The sequence below is a fragment of the Mustela erminea genome, chromosome 9 (genome assembly GCF_009829155.1).
Source record: "Mustela erminea isolate mMusErm1 chromosome 9, mMusErm1.Pri, whole genome shotgun sequence".
Classification (NCBI taxonomy): domain Eukaryota; kingdom Metazoa; phylum Chordata; class Mammalia; order Carnivora; family Mustelidae; genus Mustela; species Mustela erminea.
Genome location: NC_045622.1, coordinates 86,021,734 through 86,039,115, shown reverse-complemented (window position 1 = coordinate 86,039,115; position 17,382 = coordinate 86,021,734). Strand labels below are relative to the sequence as shown.

General features: G+C 43.4%; 1 protein-coding gene and 1 pseudogene across 1 annotated transcript in view; both read right to left on the bottom strand.

Moving 5' to 3' along the window:
* CAT (catalase) overlaps positions 1–11,429 on the bottom strand; it is a 38,321-nt gene extending 26,892 nt beyond the window's left edge. The window contains exon 1 of the mRNA XM_032357684.1: positions 11,223–11,429. Coding sequence (XP_032213575.1) covers positions 11,223–11,288 — 66 coding nt within the window. The 5' untranslated portion in view covers positions 11,289–11,429. The remainder of the gene's footprint in view (positions 1–11,222) is intronic.
* Positions 11,430–15,989: 4,560 nt separating this feature from the next.
* LOC116599851 lies at positions 15,990–16,724 on the bottom strand (annotated as a pseudogene).
* Positions 16,725–17,382: the final 658 nt, after the last annotated feature.

Below are 17,382 nucleotides of genomic sequence, written 5' to 3'. Positions count from 1 at the left end.
TTTAGTGTGTAAATTCCTTTGTCAAGATTGATACACTGAAACTATAGCCACTAAATGCTGACAGAAGAGGGGCAGCAGCAAAAGAATCTGTGTGTGCCCGTGACCGTGAGGGAGCCAGACATGGAAGAGGGGGCAGGGTGAGACAGAAGAGAACAGGACAGAGCACTGAGGGACAGCACCATCCCCTCGCAAGGAAGGGAAGAGGCAGCAAAGGAGAAAGAATGCATGGAAGCTTGTCACAGACTCCAAACTCCGGGACAGAGAATTTCGGGACAGAAGCCAACAGAGGCACTTGCTGCACAAAGACCAATGGAATTGAGGACTGCAAAGGGAATTCTGGTCTTGGAAACGTGGGGCCTCTGGTGACCAGTCCCATGACAGTTTCAAGGGTAAATAAAATAAAACGAGAGAGAGCCAGCCACTGACTACTACCGATGGTGTGACTTGAGCCAAGGAAAAATGACTCTGACGGGGTGCATCCGAGGTCCTATAATAAAGGATTGTGACCATCGTCTTTGACTTTAAATCAGTGACCCTGGAGGTGTAAGTTTCAGCGGGCCGGCCCAGGAATGCAGAGGAGGGAAGGAAGCAGAGACGATGAGTGCAGTGTCTAGAAGGCAGTGACAAAAGGAAGAGGGGAGAGGTGGTGGCTCAGAAGGCAGTGAGCGCCCCGTGTCCAATTCCAGGGTCAGCACCATGCACGGAGCACTGCAATCAACCCCAGTCTAAATACAATTTGTTTTTGTTCTGGTTTAGGGCAAACTTGCAGCAATCTCCAGCATTTCAAATACTTCTGAACAAGTAAGCGGAGAGCAATGAAAACCAGCCCTTCGGGACTAAAAACAACCACAAAAATAGCCAGGAACGGGACACTTAGAAGAGGTTGCCTGGTTAGGGAGCCCAGTCAGGTGAAGCCAAGCCACTCTCTGCACCAGCTGAGAAGGGCAGAGTCGGGGCAGGAGTGGATGAAAGGAGAGAAGGGGGAACAAAAAGCCCACAAATGGCGGAGCCAGCAGCCTCAGGACGAGGCTAAGGGCAGCAAAGGGGTGGCAGGCTTTATACAGATGCTAGGGCAGAAATGGCTGGAGGAGAAAACAAGTCTGAGCCTGTCTGCAGGTCAAGGTCATAAAAAGCAGCCATAGGGCACCTGGGTCACATGAGAAGCTCAACCATCCCAACATGGACTCATGGTACCATCCAGAGGGTGCGCATTGAGAACAAGGGCCTCTCAGGCACACCCAGTTCAACACTCACTCATTCATTCCACTGGCCTTGCCCCTGTCCCTTCCCTTCCCCGACCCCCATCCCCACAGACCACAGAGGTTGCGAGGCAAGAGGAATCTCTATGTTCTGCACAAACAACAGGACAGGCTGCAGTCTTGGAGGAGGGAGGGCAGGGGGCCCCTGCAGGACAGTGTGTTTGATAAACCAGACCACAGCCATGCCCCGCAGCCTGTGCCCCTGGTTCTTGCCAGCTACAGACCAAAGAAACAACACCCCAGAATGCCAGCTCTGGGCCTTCTCTGGTAAGAGGATAGAGGACAGCCATTTCTGGTCCAATGCTAACCAGGAAGGACAGAGGATCAATGCAACTGACAGCACTGTACAGAATTGCTAATTTCTCTTCCTAACAACCATTTCTGAGCCACCTGCCATATGCGAGACTTTATCGAACCTACCCTTACATAAATCATCTCCCTTAAGCCACCAATAATCTAATGAGAGACGGGTTATTATTTCCGTTTAATGAGTAATACTGTATGATTGGAGAATTTCAGTGATTTTACACAGATTTCAATGTTGGGGCATAGGTCTATCTGTTCTATATAACAAGTATGATGGGCAAAGGAGATTTCTTCCAACTTGCTGACTATTATGTTGCTATTGTTATTGTTGTTTTAAACTCAGATCAGTGAGTTTAAAAACTCTTTAAAGTTTTTTAGGATTATAATTTTAGGATTCTCTTTAGGATTCGAATTTTTTAATGACAGAAAAGCTTTTCATTGGTGGGGAATCCTAGGAGCTCGCTCTCTCTCAGGGAAAGCAGCATTTGTATTTGTTAAGGTATTTATGTCTTTCTGGCTGACAACTATCCATGACATTCATCCATGCTTCTCCTGAACCGGCCCTTCCTGCCCCCACCCCATGCCATCCCTCAAGGTAGGCCAAGGGCACCTGCTTGTTCCCCACAGAACAAAATATTTATAATTCCCTATTTGCTTCACTGTTTTTCCTCTCTAGACAGTATACTCATTTTACATCTATATCCCTGACACCTGACACAATGCCGTTATCAACAAGTATACAAAGAAAGGCTTGTGTGGGACTCCTGCGTGGCTTCATCAGTTAAGCATCTGACTTTTGATTTTGGCTCAGGTCATGGTCTCGGGGTCATGGGATTGAGCCCCGCTTCAGCCTTCATGCTCAGCGCAGAGTCTGTTTATCCCTCTCCCTCTGCTCCTCTCCTTGCTCTCTCTCTCTCTCTCTCAAATAAATAAATAAAATCTTTTTAGGGGCGCCTGGGTGGCTCAGTGGGTTAAAGCCTCTGCCTTTGGCTCAGGTCATGATCCCAAGGCCGCAGGATCGAGCCCTGCATCGGGCTCTCTGCTTGGCGGGGAGCCTGCTTCCCCCCTTCTCTCTCTGTCTGCCTCTCTGCATACTTGTGATCTCTGTCTGTCGAATAAACAAAAATCTTTTTAAAAAAAATCTTTTTAAAAAGGCTTGTGGAGTAGTTGGCCGGTTAGCTCAGTTGGTTGGAGCGTGGTGCTGATAAAAAGGCTTGTGGATTCAACATGTGAATAAATTAAGCTATGGACCAACACAAAATGGCCAAGAAAGATTATTTCTAAGTAGAAGAAAGAAGCAACAAAAGTCTCTCTCTCTCCCCCTGCAACTCCCCTCTCAAAAATAAATGGGAAATGTTTGAATTTATAACTTCAAATTCAATCAAACACCTTTAGACAAATGTTATGAAAACTGCTGCAGAAATTGGCAAAGAAGGACTTTGACTTTTCTAAAAACTGACACCATGATCAAAAGTAAGGACTCAAAGTAAAATTCCATTTTGGCTTTGCTCTTTCTTATTTTTGGCTGGAGTTAAGACAGGAATGAAGAAATTTTCCTGGGAGGAGTAAGGTTGGCTTTCTCTGATAAAATATTCTATCAACAGTTTCCATTTATTAGTGCCCTCTACTTACGGAAGTTCCAAGAACTTACTAAACATCATTCTTCCGTGTTTTAATTGACAAAGATTGGTAATACAGCCCATCCCTAACTTTCAGTCTCAAAGGAGTCATAATGACATCTTGTCATTCTCAGAGATCAACACAGAATATACGGTATTTTTTAGTAAATTATAATATTCTACATTTATTCAACAAAGATTCGTCAAATATGCACAATGTACACACCCATGTACAGAGAACCAAAGACTGTCTTGGCCCTCAAATTTCTTTGGGGGGAAAGGGAGAGACCAGAGTGCTCCAAGCCTCCTGACCCATTCCAAGGGACTAGGCAATTTGGGAAAAGAACCCAGGCCTCACAAGGTCCCCACCCTTCTCCCCTTTGGAAGCCAGTGACCACAGGCAGCACACATCCTGCTCTCCCAGGGGCTGCTCTGGTAATCTCCACTGCCTAAATGCAAGGGGTAAATTCAACACAGGGGTTATTTCAGCAAGTCCTCTTGGCCAAAACGCCTAAGCCACATTCTCCAACCAAGCCTCTACCAGTAATGAAAATAACACTTGGAACTCACTCATCCTGCTGATTATTGCTTCAGCTTGGGTATGGAATTTGTGTGAGAGGTCTCACCTACAGGACTTTCTCAAACCTCATAATAACAAAAACAGCTTAGTATATAGGCATTATTCTAAACTCTACTTGGGTTATCACATTTAATCCAGCTGTGTGAAGTATGAGTATACCTTCGTTATAAAGAAGAGGAAACTGAGGCACAGAGAAGTTATGCAATTTACTCCAGGTCACCCACACAGAAAAGGTCAGAATCAGAATCTGAACCCAAGCAAACTGGCTCAAGAATGCAAACTCTTGGGGCACCTGGGTGGCTCAGTGGGTTAAGCCTCTGCCTTCAGTTCAGGTCATGATCCCAGGGTCCTGGGATCGAGCCCCACATTAGGCTCAGCAGGAAGCTTGCTTCCCTCTCTCTCTGCCTGCCTCTCTGCCTACTTGTGATCTCTGTCTGTCATATAAGTAAATAAAAAATAAAATAAAATCTTTAAAAAAAAAAGAATGCAAACTCTTAACCACAATACTACAGCATTTCTTAAAACAACAGAGCTAACATGTCCTGTATGCATTCTATGTGCTGGGTAATTGACATATATTAATTTACATGCATGTATTACATAAATGAGTCCTCAATAATCCTTTAAGGTAAGGAGGATTATTAGCCCAAATTTAATATGGAGAAACCATGGGGGAGGGAGGTGAAGCAACCTGCCCAGGAGTCAAGTGACAATCTGACTCCTATCTGACTGTAAAGCCTGACTCTTCACTGCTTCACAAAACCACTAAGAACTGTGTTTATAACTACCAGAAGAAGGGCTTAAAAGACATATCAACCGATGCAACATGTGAACCTTATTCAGACTGCATTTAAACAAAGCATTAAAAAGCAGACAGAGAGACAGACAGACGTGCCAAGAGTCCCCAAGACCATCTACCTCCAGGTGATTCCCTAGGAGGAGTCATGGGACCCAGCACTGAGTCATACTCAGGCTGTAATTTATTATAGCATTTTAATACAAAGCAAAACCCCAGCAAGGAGAAAGGCATGTGGAGTGAAGTCTGGAAGAAAAGAGCACAAGCTTCCAAAGTCCTCTCCCGGGATGGGGGCGGTCACACAGGACACACTCAACCCTCCAGCAAGATGTGGCAACACCTGTGAAATGTTGTCTAGCAGGGAAGCTCATTAGAGACTCAGCACACGAAGTTTATATAAGGAGCTAATGGTGGAGGTGCCCTCTGGCTCCCAGCAGGAAAGCAGGGACTCAGTAAACACTACATTGTTTGCACAGCTCTGGGAGTCAGTCGCTCTTATCAGCCCAGGTAGGGGAGCCTTCCCGAAATCCAACTTCCAGACACCAGCCAGGGGCCACTCTTGCAAGTAGGCCTTTCTACAGTCAACTTTGGTCTGTAGGTGAATGCTTTTCTGCACAATCAGGGAAAGTGAACACACTGACTGGCTGAGAATGGTAAGTGATTACTGCTCAGGTTCTAGATGTGACAGTGGTATTCTTACAGAGTTATTATCTTTTGGAGATAAAGGCACTTATGAGGTTCATTATATGATCCTCTCTACTTAAGTTCTGGTTTCAAATTTTCCACAATATAAAAAGTTTCAGGGTGTTTTTTTTTGTTTGTTTTTTTGTTTTACATCAAGAATCAAGGAGAAATGTCTAATAAAAGAAACAGGGAAGAAGGTGAAGGGAGAGAAAGGGCAGGCTGCATCAGTAACTCTAACAAGTGAGTGCTCATTGTGACCCCACTCCATACTGAATTCTTTCCCTACAGCCACCTAGAGTCACGACAAAGAGCCGAATTCAGCTCTGCACACAAAATACACACTAGGCAACCGACCAGATGGTTAATGCCAGCTCCTGCCCAAAGAGCGCTTACCATCACGAGAAAATGTGAAAACCCTAACTACCAAGGCCATTTAATACTAAATCCCAAATGTAGTTGGATGGGCTTTATTATTATTTTTATTATTGTTATTGTTATTATTAACCTTAGACATTCTAAGCATCAGAAGGCCGCCCGACCTTAATTAAGGGCCCATCACACCAGGGCGATTCACAAGATCAAAATACATGAAGTGATAACACTGGGAAAAGTTTCTGATTGCCTTCATGACCAAAAAGGATGCTTCCTGGGCTACACGCAGAGACTTCTCACTGGGATGCACTTTGTCCTGTAAGCAAATTTCATCATGGTTAAGCCACCAGGTGCCTTGTATAGGTCAATGCCAACAGGTCATTCTAAGCTCGAGAAGCAAGACTGATTTTCATTCTACTTTACTCATTGTCTAAGTTATCCTGTTCCCTCCACCTAGGGTATGGTCATTCAAAAAAAAAAAAAAAAAAAACTAAATAACATATCATGGAAAATGTCAAATCTTTTCAAAAAGGGTAAAAAAAAAATCAAGTCTTTTTTTAAAATTTTAATTAACATACTCATACAACATACTGATTTCACAATTCTATATTCAGTGTTCATCATAATAAGTGTAGTCACCATCTGTCACCATACTATTTTCCTATAATATTCAAACTGTGTTCTTAATAAAGAACACAAATGGGGGCACCTGAGTGGCTCAGTCATTCACTAAGCGTCTGTCTTCAGCTCAGGTCATGATCCCAGGGTCCTGGGATTGAGTCCCGCATCGGGCTCCTTGCTCAACGAGAAGCCTGCTTCTCCCTCTCCCACTTCCCCTGCTTGTGTTCCCTTTCTTACTGCGTCTCTCTCTGTCAAATAAATAAAATCTTTAAAAAAAAAAAAAAAAGATCCTATTGGTACTAAATAGGGTATATTGAAAGCTTCTAAACAGGCCTTTTCAGCATAGTAACTGCTACCAGAACTGCAACGTTTATGGCCTTAGACCAACAACAGTGCCCTAAGCAAGAACAAGAAGTGCTATCAGGCACGCAGAGAATTGCCTGTCCATGCTGTTGCACTGAGTGGGGGAAGGGAGAAGGAGCAAATGACACAAGAAAGTAAGAAAGATGCCAGAAACAGAACTAGTGGGTGTTTTAATCCAGAAAAAAATAAAATAAAAGTTACATTTTACAAGGAAAATAAATGTCAGACTTAAAGGTCATATCACTGTATCTCTGAGCACACACAGACTGAAAACACCCCCTCCTTCACCCAAATAGGAAAAGTTTGTTTTTCAAGCCAGGCTGTTTTATATTAGTACCTGTAAAAATCAAAGTGTCACAACAGTTGTTAATTTTTTTTTCTTTTTTCCTCTTCTTGATGAGTTATCAAGGCTTCCAGCAAGAAATGGTCAAAATATTGCTATGGGTTTTTAATCATTAGCAAATATTTAAAATAATCTTATCAAGAATAAAACCTTAAAATAAAAATAAAAATAAAAACTGAAAGGGCACCTCGTGGCTCAGTTGGTTGAGTATCTGACTCCTGATCTCAGGGTCGTGATTTCCGGCCCTCTGTTGGGCTCTACGCTGGGTGTGGAGCCTACTCACAAAAAAAAAAAAAAAAAAAAAAAAAACCAGAGAGAGAGAGAGAGAATAGAAAAAGAAAAAAACAGAGAGTGGGAGGGAGGATGTTGATAAAAAGCTGCCCACTTACACAGAAAAATGACATAACATTTAAAAAAAAAAAAAAAGATTATACCTGCCTATCACTATATCACAGGAAATGACTACATAGATTTTCACATGGAATGTATGGTTTGGATAACATAGTAAGTCGGTTACCCGGATTGGGATAGACTACATTTCCCAGCTGCCCTCTCTATTAGGTGTGGTCATGTAACAGGCCATTGGAGCCAATGTAGCCAATGGAAAATGAGTAGAAATGACCTATACCACTTTTATCCTGGTCCCTAAACCCCCCACATACCCTTCTCCATGTTCTTAACCTTCTACAGATGGGCAGTGATGCCCAGGGCAACCTTTAAAGCTAAGCCTGGTCCTTCCGTCTTTCTCCCCTTTGCCCAGAAAAAAAAAAAAAAGCTAAGCCTGGAACCCTCCCTCCATAACTATAGGCCATAGAGTACTCATCCCAAACCACTTTGGCCCATCATGTAAGAAATAAATTTCTATTATGTTTATGCCATAATACATTTCGGAATTACTACAGCCCTTAGCCCACATATGACTTCAAAGATGAGCTATGGATCAATAATAAAAAGACAATCTAGTTTTTTAAAGGACATAGTTGAACAGCTATGTCAGAAGAACATAACCCAATGGTTAATAAGCACATGGAAAGACTCTTCATTCACACTGGTCATGAGAATAGTGCAAATTACAACCACAGTGAGACACCACTTTGTACCCACAAGAATGGCTAAAATTAAAAGACTGACAACACCAAAGTTGACAGAATATGGAGCAACTGGCACTCTCATACACAGCTGACAGAAGTGTTAAATGGTATAAATGCTTTGGAAAAAGTCTTAGCATTTCTTATAAAATACTCACTTACCCTATGACCCAACAATTCTACTGCAGGCATTTCCTAAGAGAAATGAAAGCATATGTGCACAAAACATCTGTTTAAGACTTTTCATTGCAGCTCTATTCTAACAGTCGAACAGTGGAAATAGCCCACATGCCCAGCAACAGTGTATACAAATGGTGCTGTATTCATGCAATGGAATACTAGTCCACAATAAAAATAACAAAGTGCTGGGGCACCTGGGCGGCTCAGAGGGTTAAGCCTCTGCCTTCGGCTCAGGTCACGATCTCAGGGTCCTGGGATCATCCCAGGACGATCTCAGGGTCCTGGGATCGAGCCCCGCGTCGGGCTCTCTGCTCAGCAGGGAGCATGCTTCGCCTCCTCTCTCTGCCTGCCTCTCTGCCTGCTTGTGATCTCTGTCAAATAAATAATTAAAATAAATAAATAAATAATAACAAAGTGCTGATACAAACACCATCATGAATGAATCTTAAAACACTTTTTTCTTGTTTTAATCTCAAAAAATTTTTGCTGAATTAAAGAAGTGTTAACACAAAAAAGCACATAAGCCAAAGGCTAAAAAGAAATCAAAAAGGAAGGCTGCCTGGGGCAAGACTGCAAAGGTTGCAGTAAATCACTGGGAAACAGCATGAGAGAACTTTCCAGGGTGACAATAATTGTCTCTGTACCTTGAGGAGGGAATAGGATTCACCGGTATATATGTATCAAAATATCACTGAGGGGCGCCTGGGTGGCTCAGCCACTAAGCATCTGCCTTCAGCCCTGGTAATGAGCCCAGGGTCAAGGATCCTGGGAATCCCCGCTTCCTGCTCAGCGGGAAGCCTGCTTCTCCCTCTCACACTCCCTTTGCTGTGTTCCCTCTCTCTGTCAAATAAATAAATAAAATCTTTTTTAAAAAATCATGGAATGGTACACTGAATATTTGTATATTTCACTGTACATATTAACTTAAACACACAAACAAATACTGAATTCTGTTCTGCATGTTTAGTGTTTAGGGGTGAAGTCTACTGATGGCTATAACCTACTCTGGGATATACAAAGGAATAGACAGTTACAATAACATGTAATTAAAAAAACATGTAATAAAGGATACATAGCAAAATGTGGTGAATATATGTAAGTATACACGGCAAGATTCCTTCAACTTTTCTGAATGCATGAAATTTTCCAAAAAAGCATTGGAGAATTAGAAAGGCTATGGGACATATGCAAAATTCCCTATGGAGGATCCGGAGGAGGAGGTCATCTCAAAGAAATAAGGGATTTTCACCAAGAGCAGCTAAAAGTGAAGAACAAGACATTAAAGTGACTGCCAATCAGGACCGTCCACACAGCGCACAGACATGCCATCGGCAGAGAAGACAACAGTATTTCAACTATAAGCCCCCCATTATAGATGTGTTCTTGTAAGCCCCATGTTTCACACATGGGCAACCACATAGGGTAAATCGCCACTAGTGCTGTAATGATTTAACATCAGTTAATGATTCTCAAAATAAAGAGGTAAGCTAGTTTCAGAGCAAAATTTAAAGGGGTCCTTTAAAAATGAATAAATTGTGCTTTATGAAACACTCACTACATTGTCCATATTGGTCTCAATACGGACAATCTCAATATGGACAATCCTGTGAATCAGGATTTAGCGACCACTAGATACAGAAAGAATCCTAGCCCCCAGCAGGTAAGTTCTAATCCTGACTCTGCCCCTAATTGGCTGCCCATCCTTGATTATGACTCCAAGTCTCTCTGGTTCTCTTTAGGAACTCATGAAAAACTGAACTACCCTCCTGGCATATAATAAAGGACAAAACAAGGAGAGAGAAGTGCTAGGCCCTAAGAGGGGAACGAAAACCTTCTCAAGAGCAGGGAATTATAAAGCGATCCACAGGACAGTTAGCATTAATACTCCAGTTCATGAATAACTAACTCAATTTTGAGAAAGAGCATTAAGATGAAAAAAAGCATGGCTCTGGCCCTCTCTCTGCCATGGGAACTGGGCAAGTCCCTCAAGACTCTCTGGTCCAATAGGACAAGAGAAGACTGAGATCAGAAGCACTCCCAACTAACCCAACCTGCTCAAAGATGCTCTTTGAGACTCTGCGCCCCTGGATACAGGCCAGGAACGCCTCACCCACCACCACGGAGCTGAACTCCTTTCTCATCTTTAAAGTTCTTGTTCAGATGTCACGTGCTTTGGGAAGCTTTCCAGCCAAGTCCAGTCACTCCCTTCACACTTACAGATAACCTATAATAGAGCCCTCACCACGCTGTATGGTAATCGCCTGTTTATCTGTGCAGTCTCCCTGACTAGACTTTGAGCTCCCCTACGCTCTAGTTCTTGCCTCACTGGCATCTGTACACCCCGTCTCAGCACGGTGACTAGCACAGACCGGCACTCCAAGAATACGTGTGAATAAACGCATTAACCAAGCCCTGATGTCGCTTCTAGCTCCAAAATGCTAGGCATGGAGTTTTTAAAATGCAAATGGAATGACGGCCCTAAAATTCTTTATTTCGTCGTTGACTGCCATGCATACGGTGTACTTGTGACTGCTGTTGGGGCTACCGAGATGATAAAAACAGGATCCCTGCCCACATGGCACCCCGCAAATATGGAACCTTGGAGTAAGTGCTTGAGCAAGGTCAAGGCTGGAGCCCCGTTCCCATTTCCTCCCTCACTTCCTTTCTTGCAGCTGTAGCTCTCTGCCTCTTTCCCCCGTGAGGCTTCATTCCTCCCTCAAGCTACGACCTCTGTCCCAGATGGCAAAACTGCAAAACTTGGAGCCAATCACCCACGCTCTGCGGCCCACGACAAAACCAGCAGCAGCCTTTCCCCCTAACCCAGAACCCTCTCCCCCTCCTCCCGAGAATGGACCAGTCCACCGGGGCTGAAAAGCGGCGCCCACCCCGGCCCGCGATCAGTGGTGCAGCCCCCCGCACGGCCGCTGCGTAGGCGAAGCCTGGGCCGTTACTCGCCGACGCCCAGCTTCCTGCGCAAACCTTCTGGCCCGCTCGGGGGACGCGGGCTGTACCTGCGCGGCCCGCTGCTCCTTCCAGAACTTCATCTGGTCGCTGGCTGGATCCCGGCTATCCGCCATCGTGTGTGACTGGCTTTGCAGAACGTTGCAGGTGGCCTCGGCTCTCACGTCTCCACCCTCAGCGGACGACGCTGACTACCGCCGCGCGACATAAAGTAGGCGACTTCTGCCTCCGCCTGTCACTCCGCCCCTCAGCTCCGCCCCTTGTCCCGCCCCTGCAGGGAGACTGTCTCCTGCTTGGCCGCTCCAGCGCCAAGCAGGATGGGATTGGAAGCCAAATACGGGCGGGAGGAGATGGACAAGGCGCCGTGTCTCCTCCGCGGTGGAGACGAAACCTCGGGACTGAGAGAGGCCAGAAAGGTGGGTGAAAAGGTTGGGAAGCCCGGCCCCTCCGACCCCGCCAGGCTGGGGTTTATGAACCCAGAGCTGGGCCCTACCTCTGGGGCTCTGACTCTCGCCTCGGGTTACCAGCATCCGTCACGCTGTCCCGCGACGCGCCGGCGGGTGGCCGGCTGGTTTTGAGGAGGGAACGTTGAGGCGCTGCAGGGTGGGGCTTTGCACTTTAAACGCGATCTCAGCTCCTAGTAAGTCAGAAATCCTGGGTTGAATTCCTCTGTGCAAAACGAATTTTTGACTTAACCTAGTGTTCGAATCGTCTGCCACTGAGGGACTGATGGGAATTTGGAATAAATGCAAACGCTGCTTCCGCAGTTAAGTTTGAACCACTTATCTTACTCTCAAATGTCGCGTCAGTTTTCCTGGACCCAGACTCTATCCATAATAGTCAAACCGGAAAAATGAAACTCTGACAGGTTCTTAATACTCTTAATAGTCAAACCGGAAAAATGAAACACTGACAGGTTCTTAATACTCCTAATAGTCAAACTGGAAAAATGAAACACGGGCAGGTTCTTTTTTTTTTTTTTTTTTAAAGATTTTATTTATTTATTTGACAGAGAGAAATCACAAGTAGGCAGAGAGGCAGGCAGAGAGAGAGAGAGGGAAGCAGGCTCCCTGCTGAGCAGAGAGCCCGATGCGGGACTCGATCCCAGGACCCTGAGATCATGACCTGAGCCGAAGGCAGCGGCTTAACCCACTGAGCCACCCAGGCGCCCATGGTTCTTAATACTCGTCATAGTCTCAAATGCATTAAGAAGGAAGTTCATTCAGCCTTTTAGGTTCCCTTTTGGCTGAGCAGGCTGCCCTTTTTGGAGTGTCTACCATGTGCTAGATGCAGCTCGATGTTTGCCAGACTGTGTCATTTAATCCTTACAACAACCTCGTGATGAAAATCTAGTTACCCCCCCCCCTTTTAAATATGAAGGCTCCGAGGCTGAAGAGAGGTGGTGGAACTTGCCCAAAGCTTAAATACTCGCAGAATGTCAGAGCCTAGATCCTGAGTCTTCTGCTTTCAAAGCCTGTGCCCTGAACCCCTGGGCTATCCCGCCTTCCTAAGAATAAGAATTTTGAAAAATTCCAGGAACTTTGGCTCTGTGTTTTTTAAAGAGCCGTGTTGGAGAATTAAATGCTTAGTAAGTTATTGACTCGTCTGTCATTGTAATCAAATGGACTGAATTATTCTTCCCTTCAGGTGCTAGGATTTCTCTTTAAACACCTTAATACATATAAACCTGCCATAATCTTCAGATCAAGAGTGCTCAACTTTTTTTTTTTTTAAGATTTTATTTACTTATTTGACACAGAGAGAGAGATCCCAAGTAGGCAAAGAGGCAGGCAGAGAGAAAGGGGGAAGCAGGCTCCCCGATGAGCAGAGAGCCCGATGCGGGGCTCGATCCCAGGACCCTGGGATCATGACCTGAGCTGAAGGCAGAGGCTTTAACCCACTGAGCCACCCAGGTGCCCCAAGAGTGCTCAACTTTTAAGTTTGACTTTTTTCAATAAAGCTACAAATAATGGGTGGGCATGTGACTATGGAAATTTCAGAAGATCATGATTTTACAAAAGCGTGGTATCAAGAATCTGTCATAAAAGTTTAACTTTTGCAGTTCTTTGAAAAGCAGCCCCCAGGAACACCTGGGTGGCTCAGTTGGTTGGACGACTGCCTTCAGCTCAGGTCATGATCCTGGAGTCCTGGGATCGAGTCCCGCATCCGGCTCCCAGCTCCATGGGGAGTCTGCTTCTCCCTCTGACCTTCTCCTCACTCATGCTCTCTCTCACTGTCTCTCTCTCAAATAAATAAATAAAATCTTAAAAAAAAAAAAAGCAGCCCCCAAATCAATCTTCAGTTCCCTGTATTTTTCCTTCATTACACTTAACTGTGAAGATGCTCTTCACTGTGTGATTTGTGTGATGTCTTTCGCTACCCACAACTCAGGAATCTGAGGCATAGAGAGATTAAAATAAGTAACTTGTCCAAGATTACACCATTCTTAAGACAGAGAGTCAGGATTCTAGCCCTGACCATCTCCTGAGCTCATGGCTTGTTGAGTAAATAAATGTTGAAAAAATAAATTAATCATTTTCTTCAGTGACCAAATTTCAACAAAGTAAATAAAAAGAGACCTCATGTGTTAACCTTTGTACTTTACGTGAACATTGCTCTGTTTATTTTATTTTTTTCCCCTCTGTTTCCTTTAGTGTTGGTTTGGATTTCTAAGGAATTTCTAGCGAAAAAGAAATGGAGAAACAAGACACTTTCAGATCATGTCATATCTTGTACATTAAAATAAGGTACGTGCTTTCAAGTAATGACAATGAATTTATTTTGGTTACATGCCTAGTATTATATTCATTGACCTCACAACTATAATCTTAATACAGTTTAAGTGAAAATACTTCTAAAAATCAGCCCTAGTTAAAAAATACATTGCATGTATGTGATTCCTAAAGGTAATTCCAAGTGATTGGCTCTGTAAAAAAACCAGATTTGTATATTTTATTAACATAAACATAGGAGTATTTTTGTGGGTATTAAATACAATTGTTATTTAGAAAATGCTGTTCTCTGATTATTCAGAAGCCAATGAAAAAAAATGTCCTGGCACAAAACAGAATGTTGTGAATCCTTAGATCATCAAATCTAAAACCAAGCTTACAAAGTAAGCCATACAATAAACACTAAAGTGAAAAGGCTGACCATGCAGCTAGCACCTTTATTGATCAATTTTCTTCCATCACTTACTTGAAAGGAGAGAATGGAGAGGACGAATTCTGTTTTCTTGGCTGACAGACAGGTACACAGGGCAGCATGAACAGTAACACACACCAAGGTTGTTATTTCTGTTCTGATTCCAGCTTCCCTCTTAGGAGCTGAGAATGTTCCACATATTTTTATTTCACTCTTTTCACAATGGTCTTATGGAGTAACTTGGGGATAGAGGAGGAGGCAGAAGGAACAGAGTGTAAAAAAAAAGAGATGTTTTGCAATCCAGAATGCCCCGGGAGGGAAGGATGGTGAACTCTACCACAGCTGCATGTTTCTAGCCCACTGTGGGCTAGGCCTGAGCAAACAGGACGGGGAAGCCGAATCTGCAAAAAGTGCCAGTGGTTTTATATGTGGCAGTGACATGCACCCTCTACTCTGCCTATTTTTCTTTACCACACCTGACTCCTGCTTTAATAAGAATAATTATTTTGGAGGACGTAGCCCCTATGTCCTTTGGCGTCTGGTAGTAGCCATAGTTAGAACTATCCTGAGGGAAAAAAATCCATGTGCTCTTTCTCCCCCAGGCCACGTGTTCCATGTATTAATCTGGGTGTTTGAGCAAAAGGAAACATAGAAATAAGAATTTGGAATTTATTATTACCCTAACTTCTTTTTTTTCTGATTTTAAAAGTAACAACTGCCTACTAATGGGGGCTTGGAAATATAATGTGTAAAATAAACACTTATCTACGGGTGGTAATAAATAGATATCTTTTTTACTTATATTTTCTCTCGTGTATGTAATGTGTGTGTGTGTGAGAGAGAGAGAGAGAAAGAGAGAAAGACTAATAATGGATCATACAGAATATATCATTTTGTGTGCTTTTTTTTTTTTCAACCATTAAATCTGTTTGGTGAGGACAATTTCATTCATACCAAACAACAACAGCTTACAACAGTCTGAGCGCTGGACACACCATCAGAGACAGGGAGGGCCTACGGGCACTTGGAGCCCTTCCCCCACACCCAAAGACCCTGGGTCCTCCTCCACCCCCTTGCCCCTCGGAGATGAGAGCTGAAGTATTACTGCCACCCTCTGCCCAAAAAGACTGTAGCACAGAGCACTTCTCATGTTGCTCATTAGTACTGGGGAAGGGCCCTCCCCTCACTGGCTGAGACACAAGAAGCTGAGTTTTTGGGGGAGAGGGGTGGTTAAAGTGGCAAATGGACAAGAAGCAGAGTGGAGACATGTTTGGTGTGAAGACCCCCACCTACCCACCCACCTAGGCCACAGTGGAAATTTGCAGGACCACAAAAGTGGCACTGCCTTTGCCCACAAGCTGCCCTTTTTTAAAACTTTCAAAACATTTCATTTCCCCTGAATTTCACGTGATACAAAAGTATTACAGGCTTAAACCTATCATCGAAATAGAAGGCTCTTTCTGTTCTTCAAGCCAGCTTTCCTCAGAGGCAAATAATTAAGAAACAAATCATGTTCTATAGATCATATATGGAAGATTTTCCTTTACAAGAAGAAAAATATCTAAGCACATGATATTTAGTATAGCTTAGCATCCCAATATATTGATAAATTTAATTAATTGTTAGGCAGTACATTAAATACATAAAAAAAAACTCAATAGACAGCAGAAAGCTTAATCCTTGATTAAGGACAAAGCATCTGACAGTTTTTTTACAGTTTTTTTCTTAAAAGATAATGCCATTTTGTAAATTCGGGTTTGGCCCTTTTTAGTCTTTTTGCTCAGTCTTTTGAACACTTGCATTGTTTTCATTTTGTAGAGCTTTTGAACTTTGTCTCTCTCATTTTCTCCTCTCATATTCTTGTTTCTTAGCAGCACACTTAGCTTGTACTTGTTCACGTTTTCCTTGTGCCTTTTCATTTGATGATTTTTTTTTGTTTGTTTGGAATGGTAATGAAGTCTACGCTTTTGCTACACTCTCTTGGCCGAGGTTGGTCAACCCTGCGTTGTTCTTCATACAAAATCTGGTCCGTGCACCCGGCAGTGGACAAACACCTTGTTCTGCTGATAGAGGCTGCTTAACTTTTCTAAATCACTTCCTGAGCCTACCTTCTTCAGCTAATTAGAGATGTTCCAGGTTGTCAGGGCATCTCTCCTGTGACCAGGAATTCATATGAGCTTTGAAACTTCTTCCATAGCAACCTCTTGTAATTTTGCTGAATCTTCCTTTTTCTTGAAATGCAAAGCCTGTCCGACGGGAACGCTCCTCCTGGAATTGTTAGGTCACCACAACTGTGGTTTAAATTTCTCATTCCTGAATCTGATGAGAAACTCCCTTGCCATGTATCCCCAAACTCCCTGTCCACCACATTCCTGCCAGCCTCTCCAGCACCATGACAGAGCAATCATGTCCTATGTCCTGCTTTTTTTTTTTGCTTAACCTTATGTGATTAAATTCTCCCTGAATTAAATATTCATTAAAAATTAATTATTCTCTGAAAGTGTGTGTATGTGTTTTTTCATAGTTGCACAATGTGCAATCAAAACACTGATCCCTTATTTACACATTCCTTTACTGGAAACTTTTGATTTTTTTCTGGTATAAATAATAGTACAGTGAACATCCTTCTTCTGTATTTGTATTTACTTCCTGAGGACATGTTTCTAGAAGTAATTTTGGTTCAAATCATATGAACATTTGAAGTCCCCTGACATATGGTCTATTGTGTTCTGCAAAACTGAGCCGGTTGACACTCATCAACACTGAGAGTAAGGACTGGAAATTAAATTTTAAAGATAGGTAAGTAGTTAGATTGTAGATGCCTATACAGTGCATATCTTATTAGATTGTTGAGAAAGAACAGCACCTCTTGTATTCTGTTCAGCCATTACCACCACCCCCATGGGATTTAGTCTAGGGAACATCTGCAGTGTCCTTTGTGCTCTGCGTGCTTGACTTTGAGAACATAGCACTAAAGGAGATAGGCATGGGCAAAAAACAAACAAACAAACAATAAAACCATGAGGAGGGGTGCCTGGGTGGCTCTGGGATTGAGCCCTGCATCGG